The sequence below is a fragment of the Trachinotus anak genome, unplaced genomic scaffold, assembly GCF_046630095.1.
Source record: "Trachinotus anak isolate AG129_WGS33_773 ecotype Australia unplaced genomic scaffold, CSIRO_AGI_Tana_v1 ptg000032l, whole genome shotgun sequence".
Classification (NCBI taxonomy): domain Eukaryota; kingdom Metazoa; phylum Chordata; class Actinopteri; order Carangiformes; family Carangidae; genus Trachinotus; species Trachinotus anak.
In genome coordinates, this window is record NW_027273883.1 from 22,190,710 (window position 1) to 22,206,036 (window position 15,327).

General features: G+C 40.4%; 1 protein-coding gene across 22 annotated transcripts in view; it reads right to left on the reverse strand.

The window, feature by feature from the left end:
* Positions 1-387: 387 nt before the first annotated feature.
* The window catches only part of plecb (plectin b), a 126,271-nt gene continuing 111,331 nt past the window's right edge, over positions 388-15,327 (reverse strand). For 20 of the 22 annotated variants that reach the window (XM_071468850.1, XM_071468852.1, XM_071468851.1 and 17 more), the window contains 4 exons: positions 10,484-13,837; positions 1,680-8,779; positions 1,343-1,459; positions 388-1,172 (listed from right to left, as the gene is read on the reverse strand). In XM_071468850.1, coding sequence (XP_071324951.1) covers positions 2,597-8,779; positions 10,484-13,837 — 9,537 coding nt within the window. In that variant the 3' untranslated portion in view covers positions 388-1,172; positions 1,343-1,459; positions 1,680-2,596. The remainder of the gene's footprint in view (positions 1,173-1,342; positions 1,460-1,679; positions 8,780-10,483; positions 13,838-15,327) is intronic. The other 2 variants (XM_071468866.1, XM_071468864.1) reach the window with 1 other exon arrangement.

The window sequence follows — 15,327 nt, forward strand, 5'->3', positions numbered from 1 at the left end:
AGGTCAGTCTAATGCTGCCCTCATGTGGTCAATTACTGTCTTTTCCAGAGGGAAGAATCATATCTCTGGCAAGCTGCAAAGTTCAGTGAACACTTTCTCAACAGAGAACTTGCACAGAATATCACTGCAGTCATTCCTTCTCTTATAACCATTTTCATAAAATAAAACCTGTCAGTGCAGTGGTAAAGATGGTAAACATTGGAAAATAATATTAGTGTCCATTGTGACATGTTTAGAATTTTTATATCATCCTTTATTTAGACTATGTGAAAGACATCAAGTTATTATTTTTCATGGGTGATCCAATGTAACAGCAGTACTGAAAAAACATTAAACTACTAGAAATATCTTCAGATGCATGGGTATTGATATATGGATGACAAGAGGACCTCTTCATTGCATATTTATTTACAACATAGTGTTATGTTCAGAACATCCTTATCCACTCACTATATTATTAAAAGCTAAATCTGCCCCATAAGCAAAACCAACCAGTTAGTTTTTGAGTTTATATATTGCTAATATTAAAATCAGCACAGTTACATCTGCAGTTGTCTTTATTTTACATCAACATTTCTCCCAAATATCCTATGTAACGTTAGTAAAACATGCAAGGCAAATTCATAATATATCAAAAACATGATCAAATCAAAGTAAAAGAATTTACAGAAGTAAAACACTTTATAGATGCATAAAAGAAATACTTGCTGTGGGAAAATAACTAAAAGCAAAATAAAGCTTCAAGCTGTCAAATGTCAACTGAAAAGAGTTAATTTGATATAATACATACATTCATGCAATGTGGTACTGTATCAAATATGTCAATTCTCCAAATTTATCTCATTAGTGCTTTGGTTGAACTGAATTTACAGTCAGACATGATACAATAAGTACTCAGTGGACTTAAGACTACTGAAATGAAGATGTGCTGTTGTATCACTACCGTTAATTGCAATTTAAGTGAAAAAGGTACACACAGATGTGCCTATCCTTTGGGAGTGTTGACAACAGAAATATCACTTTCAGCATTCATGTAATAAATATATGAAAAAAAGGTCATGAATGAAGAGTGCTCCTAGAAAGTAATCCAAAGATGGTGTCAGGTTGACTGAGCCTCAGCTTTCTTCAAATGTGATGTGCAATGAAAATAATGGATATACTCAATGGGAGATCTAGAAACAAAAGAAAGTTGCTATGAATTAAAATCATAATGAAACAAACAATGCAGTGAGTAAAAAAAATGAAATTTAAAATAATTACAAAACATCTGCATGAAATCTTAATCTTTTGCCAATTAAATAAAAAATGACATAAAGTTCTCTAAAACAGTTATACACTGTACCTTTATTACTGTGTGAGGATGATACGGATTCACAAATCCATCCAAGTTGAGGGGATCATACGCTCTGGCCAAGTGAGTATCTGTGCTTGGATGTTGGATTCTAAGGGACTGAGGCAGCTGTCAAAAAACAAGAGGATAAGCAACAGTCAATTAACAGTGATTGGGTTTTTTGAACAGTTTTGAATAGTTAACCAGTGGTATCACATGATAGTGTGTGGGATTGGGGGAAAATGGCATAAAGAAATGGCATAATCTTGGCTCTGAGAAGTGATCAAAATCAAATAACTAAAACTAACAACAAGAAATAAGGAAATAAAAAAAAAAACATTCAACTTACAAGAAACAAAATAACAGGAGGCAGGTCTGTATGGAAGAGCAGGATCAATTCTGACATCATCTTGGGATTTATCAGGAGCACTTGATTGATGGTGAATATGAAGAATCCAAAACTTGTAGTGTGTAAAAAAATGATGTAATGAACTCAAAGAATGCAAAAGTCCACTGAATATAAATGAGTAGAAAGTAATGGCAGATGTGAAACTGCGTTTAGAACAGTTTGTATAATTTCACTTCTGGCACTTCTTTTCAATGTTGTATTCTTGTATTGTCTCATTTTAGTGTCTCAAGGTGTATTCTTACTGGGTATATTATTTAGATACCCAGGGAACATTTAACATAAAAACACACAAAATTTGTCCATACTCTATACAAACATTCAGAAATTTGAAGGCATCTATGTATTTTAGAATCTGTTAAAAATACAACTATGTTGACATACAGTATCTTGTCATGTAGTACTGTCGAAAAAGATAAAAAATAGACAAATATTTTTGAATTTCAAAGGAAACGAAACAAGGAATACTGGAAAAATATTTCTGTTTGACATACATACATTATATATTAGTTTCAGAAAGCACAAGTATACAACTTTTAATGTGGAAAATGAAAACTATAAAGTCACATAAAAAATAGCTGAAATTTCATGCTTTGCTTTGAAATATATAAACTGACTTTGTAATCAGTACTAAAGAAAATTAATATTTTATATCTCTAGCAATATTTGGTTATGTCTCCATATATGAGGCACATGTTTAGACATCTGTTATAAATGAAAAAAATCAATAGCCAATAGTGGCCTCATGCGGGGCAGAATAAATAAATTATATTTTCTTTGTTATTGTAACTATTTTTTCCTGTGAGAAATGCAACTGTAAAGTGCATTAATATTAATGGTTCTTAGTCACAAGTTGCTAATCAGAATCTGCGGCTGTAGCCAGTTGAAGAGGAGGTGAAGGAGGAGGATGAGAAGTTCATGCTGAAGCCAGAGCCGGCATCAATGCTGCCTCTCCTGGAGCCTGATCGAGATCCAGTCCTTGAGCCAGTGCGGGAACCATAGGCAGATCCAGAGCCACTGACATTATAGGGACTGTAGAGGCCTTTGCTGGATTGTGAGGAGGCCTCCAACAGCCTTAAGCTAGATCCCTCTTCGATCATACTTCTGTCCATGGCATCTTTGAAGGAGATTTTCAGTTTGGTTTTTGGACATGTTAGGTATTTAGAATAAGCACTGACATCTCTCAGTTTCTGGGCAGTGCGGGCATCAATTGTGCCCTTCCTGATGGATTCATCAAGGGACACTCTACTCTCAACATCAGGCTCAATAAGTCCTCCAGTCAGATATTGGACCTCAAGGAAACGCTGGCCAGCTTCATAATATAACCAGCCTTTCTTTAGAGCCTGGGAGGCAGACATCTTGACTTTAGTTCTGGGGTCTTCAAATCCATTGAATGCTTTTTGAGCCAGGTTGAGGCGATCGACCATGAGTTTATCCACAAGGCCTTTTTCTGTAGCATCAGTGACTGACAATCTCTCTCCAGTTGTGGGGTCAATTATTCCTCCTGTACACGCCTGGGCCTCCAGCAGTCTTTGGCCTGTGATATTGTCCACCAGGTTTCTGTGAATTGCTTCAGTGACAGACACTTTCTCCAGTGTGTCAATGTCCAATATTCCAGCTATTGGGCCAGTCTCCTCTGTTGGGTCATTCCATATGACTGCAGGCGGTTTAATGGAGGGTATGGGGCTCATAGGAGAGGAATAGGTGGAACCAGTGGTGGAACCAAAGGAGGATGATCGTGAACGGAAGCCTCCCATGTTTCCAGAAAGCATGTCAGCAAATTCAGTGATGGATAGGTTTCCAGCTCGGTATGTATCAAGGGAATTCTGGTCAATGAGGCCACGTGAAAGAGCATCGTCAACATCATACTGTCTCCCTGACCTCCTGTCAATGATAATGGATTTGACAGTACCATCAGAGGAAGTCATTGTGATCTCTTCCCATTCGCATTCTTGCTCAGAAAGCTCCAAGTATGTTTGATGGTCAATGAGTCCCTTCCTGTAGGCCTCGTACACAGTCATTTCTTTGCCTGTCTCTGGGTCTACAATGACAACTCTGCGTTTACGAACTGAGGATTTGGAGGAAGTCTTCCTTTCCCGGTTCTTTTGTTTCAACAGCAGGAGCACCAGGCCAGTGTCAGGATCAATGATGCACCTCTCCATGAGCTGGAGGTAGGTTAGGTTTTCCTCAGTGTTGGGATCAAAGAAACCTTTGGTGTCATCAGATGGATCTGAGAGGATCTCATTCATTTCCTCATCAAAGAAGCCACGTTTGTAGGCCACCTCAACTGGCAGACGGTGACTTTCCTCTGGGTCAATGATACCACCAGTGGCAATCTGGGCTTCCAGGAGACGGATACCATGATCTTTCAGGATGAGCCCCTTTTTCATGGCCTGGAACAGGGAGATTGTCTTGCCTGAATAAGGATCTCTATATCCTGTCACTGCACGCTCAGCAGAGAGAAGCTTGTCTTTGAATTCTGGACCTACAATTCCCATTTTCACTGCTTCATTGACAGTCAGTTTGAGGTTTTTGATTGGATCAATGACATAGCCTGTGGCTGCCTGTGCCTCAAGGAGCTCAAATGCAGTGCCTGGCCTAATCATGGTCTTCTTCATGGCTTGGTAAATTGATAGACGTTCCTTTGTGGATTCTAAAAAGACACCAGCAATACAGCTTGTGCCCTCGAGGTACTTTGATAGCCTCTTGCTTACCTCCTCCACTGAAATGAGACCTTCATTCAGTTGAGTGACAGTCTGCTGGTCAATAATTTGTGAGCTGAGCAGCTCCTCCATTGTGATCTGTTTCCTCAGACCCTTGAATGTCAGTCTCTTGTCTCCCAGGGAGAGGAGGCGCAATCCACCATCTAACTTGCATCTCTTTAGCAGCTGTGCATATGATATTTTCTCATCAGTGACAGGGTCAATGAATCCTTTCACATCACCATTCAGTCTCTCGTTGGTTTCCTTGTTGATATAACCTCTTTGAATGGCAATGTCTGCTGGCAGATGGAACTGGAATTCTGGATCAATAATACCACCAGTGGCAGTTTGTGCCTCAAGCATTTTCAGAGCATAATCCTCTGGAACAAGATCCTTTTTCATGGCCTGGAAAAGAGATATGATTTTCCCACTGTATGGATCTTTGTATCCTGTGACTGCTCTTTCAGCTGACAGAAGTTTATCATGGATCTCAGGGCCAACAACACCCTTGCGAACAGCTTCATCAACAGTGAGTGTCTCATTCTTTACTGGATCAACAATGAATCCTGTGGCAGCCTGTGCTTCTAGGAGGCTGAGGGCCATTTCTGGTTTAATAAAGCCTCTCTTCATTGCTTGGTATATGCTTATCTTGGAACTCGAGTCAGTTGTCACCCCAGCAACACAGCCTGTGCCATAGAGATACTGTTTCACACTGGTCATCTCCATTATGTCACAGATATTCCTCTTGCCTTGCTTAAGGAGATTGTATGTCTCCAAGTCAATGATGCGGGCATTGTAGAGTTCCTCAATAGTTATCCTTCTCCTTATAGTCATATATGACAGTGGACTGTCATTTCTAATGATCTCTCTCTGCTCCATGATCTCAATAATAATGATAATCATCCTCTCTTTAGTGATCTTACCAGAGCGATATTCATCCATGAGCTTCTGCCTCTCTGCTTCTGGAAGCAAATTTGAGTTCATGATATCCCAGAGGTTCATTGATTTATCAGCAAGACCCTCAATTGGAATGTCAATCTGGGTGCTGGTCAGGTCACTCTGTGTTTGTTCCTCTGTGTAGAGGTATGTCTTCTCCACCACAGTTGGAGACTGAGGTTTGGAGAGTGGGAGGATGTAAAGACCCGTCTCTGGATCTCTTTGGCATTTGTCTTTAAGCTGTCTGTAGGTTACATTCTCATCACTTTCTGGGTCTGAGAAAGCCTTGTTATCATCAGATGGTTCAGATAGGGTCTTAGCAATTTCTTTGCTGAAAATATTCTTCTGATATGCAACGTCAGTTGGGACACGATGGCTGTTTACAGGGTCAATGATTCCTCCACTAACCATCTGTGCCTCTAACAGTGGCATGGCATGCTCTTTCAGGATGAGGTCTTTTTGCATTGCTTCAAAAAGGGAGATTTTGTTGTCTGTGAATGGATCTTTATAGCCAGTGACAGCTTTTTCTGCAGAGAGGAGTTTTTCATGTAGCTCTGGACCAACAAGGCCTGACTTCACTGCCTCATCAACTGACAGGCACTGGTTCCTCACTGGATCAACAATGAACCCAGTGGCAGCCTGTGCCTCAAGAAGTGAAAGGCCTGTGTCGTGTCTGAGGAGCTTTTTCCTCATAGCCTGATAAATGCTTACTTTCTCTTTAGCTGGCTCCAGGAAGATGCCAGCAATGCTATCAGATCCCTGGAGGTATTTATTGACATCGGGATTCTCACTGACTTGCTTAGGTGTTGTTTTGTCTTGCTGAAGAAGCTCAAAGGTTGGTTTGTCGATGATTTTGGAATCATACAGAGAGGCTGCTGGGACAGGAGCCCTGAGTCCCTTGAAGCAGGACTGTTCTTGTTTCTTGGCTTCTTTCTCATCTACAATTGTGATAACAATCTTGATGATCTTTTCAATTGTAACCTTTCCAGACCTAAACTGTCTGAGCAGGTCAAGCCTCTGTTCCTCAGTGAGGTATTCAGAGTTGATGATTTCCCAGATGGTCATCTTCCTGCCCTTAAATGGTCCAGAGTCAAGCTCCACAGTTGCCTGAGTCATAGCTTCTTTTGTTTGGGCTTCGGTGTATGTTGGCTCCTCCTTTGCACTGATTGCTTCGTCAGAAAGTGGAAGCAGCTGGAGACCAGTTTTCTTGTCAATGACACATCTCTCGAAGAGCTGTGAGTATGTTACATTTTCTTTCGTGTTGGGGTCAAAGAAGCATTTGGTTACATCTGTGGGACTGCTTAGAACCTGTTTCATTTCATCATCAAAGTAATTTCTCTTGCAGGCCACATCATGTGGAATGCGATGGCTCTTCACTGGATCAATGATGCCACCAGTGGTCATTTGGGCATCTAGTAGTCGGATTCCTTGTTCTTTAGGGATGAGATCTTTTTTCATTGCCTGAAACAGGGATACGGTCTTTCCTGTGTAAGGATCTCTGTAACCTGTAACAGCTCTCTCTGCAGACAGGAGCTTCTCATGCAGCTCAGGACCAACAACACCTGCTTTGACAGCTTCATCAACGGTGTACTTCTGATTATGAACAGGGTCAACCACATAGCCTGTTCCTGCTTGGGCTTCAAGCATAATCAAGGCAGGCCCTGGCCTCATCATGTCCTTCTTCATAGCTTGATAGAAGGACATTGTCTCCTTTGATGAGTTAATAACTACACCTGCAATGCAGTTTGTGCCCTTCAGTGATTTATGGACAGGCTCCATTTCAGAGACCTCTTTGACTGTCTTATTGCCCTTGTGTAATTTGTTGTACAAGTCTTTATCAATGATTTTGGATTCTAGGAGCTCAGTGGCAGGGACAGGCGCTCTCAGACCATCAAAGGTAATTTCGTTCTTCTTCTCTTTCTCCTCTGCCACTGTAATCACAATCTTAATGATTTTCTCAATTGTGATTTTGCCTGTCCTGTATTGACGGAGAAGGTCCTTCTTCTGGTCCTCAGTGAAGTATTCAGAATTGATTATTTCCCAAATGGTAACAGTCTTTCCCTTGAATCTTCCAAATGGCACAGACACAGTTGTTTTGCTGAACACATCCTTGGTCTCCTCTTCTGTGTATATACTTGAGCATTGAGCAGCTTTATCTGTGATTGGCAGGAGTAGCAGACCTGTGTCAGGGTCAGTGGTGCATCTCGCCATTAGCTCAGAATATGTCAACGGTTCCTGAGTGCTTGGGTCAAAGTATCCCTTTGTGTCATCTGAAGGGTTCTCCATAATCTTATTCATTTCTGCATCATATTGTCCTTGTTTGTAGGCTGTTTCATTGGGTACACGGTGACTATTGATAGGGTCGATGATGCCACCAGTTGCAAGCTGAGCCTCAAGAACTCTTATGGCGTGATCATGTTCCATGAGACCCTTCTTCATGGCTTCAAAGACAGAGATCTTCTTACCAGTGTATGGATCTTTGTAGCCAACAACAGCCCTCTCAGCTGAAAGCATTTTGTTGTGAAGTTCTGGGCCAATCAAGCCTTCTTTCACAGCCTCGTTAACAGAAAGTTTCTGGTTTTTAATCGGGTCTAACATGCAACCTGTGGCTGCCTGGGCTTCAAGAAGGATCATGGCTGTGCCTGGAGTAAGTTTCTTCTCTTTTGATGCTTGATAGATTGACATTTTTTGATTAGATGGTGTTAAAACACCAGCAATGCAGTTCTTTCCTTTAAGAATTCTTTTTAGATTTTCAGTTTCACCAAGCTCTTGCACAGTGGTTTTGCCATTTTTCAGCTTATCAAAGTCCTTCTTGGATAAAAGACCAATGTCATGAAGTCTGCTTGCAGGTACCTTGTCACGGATTCCGTCAAAAGCCAGTGGATCTGGTTTCTTCTCCATATTGTCTACCACATCACCAGTATTTTGGCCATTGTAAACTTTATGTGCTGTCTCAACCATCGTTACATGGATGATCTCTTTCTCTGTCTGAATCTCTCTGGTGTGTTGGTCTTTCTGTGCCTCCTCAAGCTCTTGCAGCTTCTCGCGCAATTTCTGGTTCTCTTCTGCAAGAATCCTTTCCTGTTCTAGTCTCTTCTTCTCCAGTTCCTGCATTTCTTTTTGCTTGTTAATCATCTCTTTCTCAGCCTCTTTCTGCTTATTTAGGGCTGCATCCATGGTAGCCTGGAGTTTCTTCTTCTCCTCCTCCATCTGCTGTTTCTGGCGTTCTTGTTCATCTTTGAGAGCCTTGGCCTTTTTCACCTCCTCTTCAAACTGGCTCTCCAGCCTCTTTTTCTCATCTTCAATTAGTTTTTCTTTCTTCAGCAGCATTTCCTTTTCTGTCAGGAATGTCTGCTGGAGCACTGTCTTCTCATGTTCCATTTGTTTCTGCTGTGCATCAGCAATCTGATAAAAAAAAAACAGAGAAAAAAAGAAGTCACAATAGGTTTTTATCTGAGGCACATATTAACTTACATATTTTCATATTTTTATTTAAAATGTTTATGTTGTTTATTTAATTTTTTATGAATATCATTTGTACAATGCACTCTGCTTATGCAAATGGAGATACATTACTCACCATTTGAACTTGAATAGTTTAAATTTATTATTATTATTATTATCATCAATTTACCCCTACATTACCAAGCCCAAAACAACCATGCAAATGACTTTCCTCAACTAACTACTTAAGAGAAATTATACATAAAATGCAATTGACTATAATAAGTTATTATGAGACATAATAATAGATAAAGAGATAAATAGATAAATGCATGAATTACATTTTTGACGTACATTTTGATGTAAATATAGCCTGCCTAACCTATACTAACCTTCCTGGAATTGATAATCACCTTTGACTTGTGTCTGTTACATGTCATCATGTAATGATGCACACATTTAAACCTCTTCACACTCAAAGAAATCGTGATAACAAAAGTAAAATTAAAATTACCATGTTCCCAGTAAGATACTACTACCACTTAGAACATTTGGAACGTATCATGCAACTTCATATAATCTGAAAAACTAAGTAAATCCAAAATAATACATTCCTATTTTTGGCCACTTGCTGGCAGTATGAATATGAACACTTTTTTATACATATACTAATTATACTCTGTTGTCCCCTATGCCGAATACTGTTTGCCACAATGCTATTTAACTGTCTCTCAGTTGTTTTAATAGGGCATTTTGTGTTTTTTTCTGTTCATTGCATGCATAACGATTTGGTGCTCACAACTGGAAGAAAGTAAGTGTGTTTAATGTGTTAGATGCAGCATATACACCTAACACAATTTTTATTTTAAATGACAAGGACAACAATTTAGATAAAATGGATAATGTGCTTAGATTAGAGAGACTCTAAAGGAATATACTGTTTTTCAACTGGTCATCTATGTATTCTAATTGTACAAATTAAACACGACCCCTAATTCAGTGCATGGTGGACTATCCATAAGGTAATGACATGGAGACATCATATGCTATAGCATTTCTCTCCTCTGCCACAACGGTTGGGTGTTGTGGGAGAAACTAGCATACACTTGTCCTAAAGGAAGTAAGGACACGCCTTTTGTGCCATTTAATGTATACTAGTGCATATCAAAGTGATATCAGATGAAGAGTGGACAGACTTGTGTCTGCCAGGAACAATATTAATATCGGGCTTTGTGACAAATGGATACTTGATCTATGTAGAAAGTGTCTTTCTCTTAGCCATCTCTGGGTGTGTTTGAATGTCAGACTTTTTACTGAATTGCTAATAGAATACCATCATTTTAAGCACTTCAACCCAATCTCAAATTCTGTAGTGTTTTTTTTTTTTTGGAGCTAAGCTGCAACTTAGTTTTGAAACTGAAAGAAATATGAAGCATTTCTTAAAATGGGGAAGCATTCCAGGATATGAGGGAACATTCAGGATGTGATCTGCATGAGCAAAGTGCACTGCGAAAAAAAAATAAAGTAAAATCATATTTAAAATGAAAGATATGGTTTCATGATTAGTATAATCAGAGAAAGAGGAAATTTAAGAAACAAGTGTGTTAGTTCAGATAGAATTAACAATGACATAGCTGCTCTGTTATGCCATTTTTGACACAATACCTCTTTAGATTTATTTTGAAGTTCTTCAGCCTCCTTTTTCAGTCTAGACTTCTCCTTCTCTAGGTCTGCGATAGCTTTGCGTAAATCGTCAGCCTCTTTGCTGGTATTAAGTCTCTCGACTTCCAGTTTTTCCACTACTGTAATTTTTTCTTTGGTGGCTATTTCAGTCTCATGAAGACGAGCAGCAATTGTATCAGCTTGTTTCTTGAATTTTTTAGCCTCCTCTTGAGCTTTGGCCTGGGCTTCACTGAGCTGAGAAACCTGAAGCTTGAGTTTTTCAGCTTCAGCTATGATCTCTAATTGCCTTTTCCTCTCAGCTTCAAGTGATTTCTGGTACTCCTCTGTTTCCTCCTCCAGACGCTGTTGCATAAGTTGTTTGTCCTCCAGCAGCTTTTGTGCCTGCTCCTGAGCCAAGTCCTTTTGCCTTTGGAGCATTTCTGCCTCAGCTCTAAATCTAGATGCCTCTTGTATGGCCTGCATTTTCTCTTTGAGCATTTTATCTGCAAGAGCTCGTTGCTGATTGAGGTCATCTTCTGCAATCTGTCTCAAGCGTGCAGCCTCTTGAGCTTCCACACTAAGTCTAGCAGCATCTTCTGCAAGTTTTTTCATATTTTCAGCCTCTTCAGCAAGGAATTTTTGTGTGTTATCTTTGTCTTTCTTGATGAGGCGCTGATTTTCCTCCTCAATTTTGATTTTTAGTTTGAGTAGTTCCTCCATCTGAACCTTGACTTTGAACAGCTCCTCCTCCACCTGGGCCCTTTGTTTGACAGCGTCATCAACCTCATCCTTCAAGCGCTGCAGCTCTTCATCCAGGACAGATTTTTGTTTATCAGTTTCATCAAGTTTAAGTTTAACCTTTGTGAGCTCTTGCTCCACTTGGAACTTCTGTTTTAATGTCTGCTCTGCCAATTTCTTGTGCTTTGCCATATCAGCATCAGCTTGTTGCTTCTGCTTGAGAGCTGCAGCTTCTGCCTGTGCTCTTTTAGCAGCTTCAAATTCAGCATCCTTCCTCAACCTCTCAGCATCCTCCTGAGCTTTGGCTTGGTTTGCAGCTTCTTGCTCAGCAGCCGCTTTTTGTCGTTCTGCTTCCTCAGCTTGTTGACGAAGGAGAGCTGCCTCTCTCTCTGCCTTCTCCTTAGCAGCTTCTGCCTCTTTGGCAAGCTTCTTGGCTTTCTCATACTCTTCCTTAAGCTTCTTCTGCATGATACTGTCTTCCTTCTGTTGAGCAAGGACACTTTGGACTTGATGCTCAGCTGCACTGCATTTCAGAGCTGCTTGTTGAGCTGCAACAATCTGTTTTTCTGCTTCTTCGTCGGCCTCATCTTTCTGCTTTCTGGCTTCCTCTGCTTTCTTTTTCAGACGCTCAAGCTCTTCCTGGGCTGCCTTACGTTGTCTGGCTGCCTCTTCTTCTGCAGCTGCAATCTTCTTAACCTTATCTTCTGCTTCCCTCCTTCTTGTCTCCTCCTCAAGGGCAAGCTTCCTTAGTTTCTCAGCCTCTTCCTCAGCTCTGAGCTTGCTTTGTTGAGTTTCCTCTGCAATGTTTTTCAGTTTGTTTAGTTCTAGCTCCAGATCAAGTTTTCCAGATGAAGCCTTTTCAAAGTTGAGCTTAAGAATCCGGATTTCCTCTTCGACAACCCGCCTCTGTTTGAGTGTGTCATCCACTATTGCCTTTTGTCTTTCCATTTCAGCCTCAGATGATTTCTTGAGTTGGACTATCTTTTCCTCAATCTCTTGCTTGTGCTGGTTGGCCTGGTCTTCAAGAGCTTTCCTCTGGTAAGCCTCATCCTCAGCTTGTCGCCGGAGTCTCTCATTTTCTGCCTCCTTCTCTTTCAGGGCAATTTCAGCCTCTGTTTTTAAACGAGTAGCCTCACTGATTGCAGCCAGCTTCTCTTTGAGTATCCTCTCAGCCTCTGCTCTCTGACGAGCTGCCTCTTCCTCAGCAACTTGTCTCTGATGCTTGGCCTCCTCTGCAATGGCTCTGAGCTTGCTTGCCTCCTCAGCCAGGTCTCTCATCTTGGCGGCTTCTGCCTCAAGAAGTTGTTTGCTCTTCTCTGTATTGGACATGGTCTCCTTTTCTGCCTTGGATTTTAGCTGAATGAGAACATCCATTTCACTCCTCACTTTGGCCAGTTCATCCTCCAGCATTTTCCTTTGTTGTTCAGCTGCAACAACTTCATTCTTTAGACGGTAAAGTTCATCTTCAAGGAGGGATCTCTGCTGCTCTGCGTTGTCAAAGTCTGCCCTAAGCCGAATCAGTTCCTGCTCGGCAGTGAGTTTCTGTTGAGCTGTGCTGTCAGCTACTTTCCTCTGCCTCTCAAGTTCTTTCTCTGCCATATCTTTCTGCTTCAGGGCTGACTCCTCAGCTTTGGCTCTCTTTTTAGCCTCACGCTCAGCCTCCTCCTTCTGTTTTTCAGCATCTTCTTGAGCAAGGCTCTTTTTGTGAGCTTCTTCCTCAGCCTGGAGTCTTAGACGGAGGGCTTCATTAGCTTTCTGCCTCCATTTCTCAAGTTCTTTTTCTGCCTCTTCCCTGGCTTTTTCTGCATCTTCTTGCTGTTTCTTGAGATGTGCTGCTTCTTGCTGCAGCTGCAGGACAGCACCATGCTCCTGTTTGAGTGATTCCTCTAACTTTGAGGTCTTTTCCACAAAGGAGATGTGTTTGCTTTGGAGCTGAGCAGCGGTGCTCTTCTGGGCTGCCTCATGAGCAACCTTGATTTGTCTTTCCTTTTCAATCTCCGCTTGCTTCACTTTCCTTTCAGCCTCTTCAGCCTGCATCTTGAGGTTTTCAAGGTCTTCCAGGGCTTTTTGCTTTTGCCTAGCAGCTTCTTTTTCTGCCTCAGATTTGCGTTTAAGCTCCTCCTCTGCCATACGTTTTTTCTGAGTCTCTTCATTGACTTGTTTGCGGAGCTTCTCAGCTTCTTCTTGGGCAGCCTTTCTGAGTTTCTCAGCCTCTGCTGCTCTTTCACGAAGTTGCTTGAGCTCAGATTCTGCAGTTGACTTTTGTTTTACTGTTGTCTCAAGCTGGATCCTAATGAGGCGGATTTCCTCCTCAATCTTGGTCCTGCATTGAAGAGCTTCATCCACTTGTTGACTTTTGTCCTTGATCTGCTGTTCTGAGATGTTTTTGAGCTCGTGCAGTTCCAGCTGGATGTTGTGTTTTTGTTTTTCTGCATCTACAGCAGCGATTTCTCGCCTGCTTACTTCTTCCTGCATTTTGAGCTTCAGCTCTTGAGCCTCTTTCTCAGCTTTGGCAATGGCCTTTGCATGAGCTTCAGCTAACTGCTTCTGTTTGTCTAACTCAGCCTGCATCTCGGCCATTTTTTTCTGCTCTTCCGCTTTGAGTTTCTCTGCAGCTTTCTGCATTAGTGGAAGCAAATAGTAAAGAAAGGATTATAATCAAGCATGACAGGTTAAAGGTAACACTTTACATTAACCAGCTCAAAACAGTGTGGATTAAAATTGTAATTACCATGGTAATCACAGCATAACCACACTGGAATAAGAGCAATTTAATGTACTGCATTACCCAGGCAATGTTAATGTTAAAATTAGCTCAAAGATCATTCTCTAGATGCAAATTAGATGCACAAACATAATGTTAAAGTAATGTCAAAGTAATGTTAATTTCTCAATGCAATTAAAAATTTCATGACATGACAATTCAGGAAAAAATGGATGATGTGGATGTATCAGTATAATGTATTAATGTATGGAAACAAAATATCACTTCACAACACAGCAAGAAAATCATATGGCATGCAACTGTAGCTGTAGCACTAACTTTCTAAAACTGCATTATGGAAGATACCAATATTATATCATAGTCTACAATTTTACTTACTTAAATTCTTTAAAATATTTTTTGAAATATTTATTTCAATGTTGGCAGCAATATTCCCCACACATTCATTTTTATAACTTCTATGTATGTAAATTTGTTCATTAGGCAGCTCTTTTATGTGCTTCTCTTGAACTGTTTCACATAAAAATGCTTTATGTCTTTGTTATGTTCACATAGATTTACTCTGTGAAAGGCAGACTTTCTTCATATTAGGGTATTATTCACACCATTCACTTTTTTTATTTCATCCATGCACTGGGGGTTCTTTAAATCACTATTTGCCACAGAATGGAATGAAAAGGAAAGGAAAAGTCAAGGAAATTCAGATGATACCAGTGCAAGTTAAGAAACCAGCTTATGACTAAGTTTAGAAAGCACTGTAAATTAAATTAAATAGGCTGTCTATGCATGTACTGCAAGTATGGACATTAGTGACTAGGAGTTGCAGTAATTCTATAAAAGGATGCAGGAAAAGCAAGAAAATAAATATGCCATGGAAAGCTAAAATGCAGTTTGAGAGTGACACAGATGTTAGGGTGACAGGGAATGGAGTTTACACAGTACAGTAGGTACCTGAAACACTGTGAGTAATTTACCTCTTTAATGCTCAAACAAGTTAAGCATTCATCATGGCAAAGCACTGGCAAGCAGTTAAGAGAAGCAAAGAAACAAACAAAACATTAGGGTTAGAATATAACGTAAAACTGTAAATTTGTGTTAATTTAGAAAGAAGGAGAGCTGAAGACCATGATAACCAGGCTGAACCACAGAGTCCTGACTTTGATTTTACCCTCAGAAAATAAAGTGGCCAGAGCGATAAGAAAGAAAAGGGAAATCAAAAGTGAAAGAAAGAACCCCTTGTTCTGAATCTACAATGGCACAATACACACAATGAATGGAAATGGAGTAGCTAATGCATGTATGAACATACATTGTGTTGTGTTTATTCATTATAGTTTTAGAAATTGAGAGTCATGATGTCAATGAGACTTCCAACAGAATGATC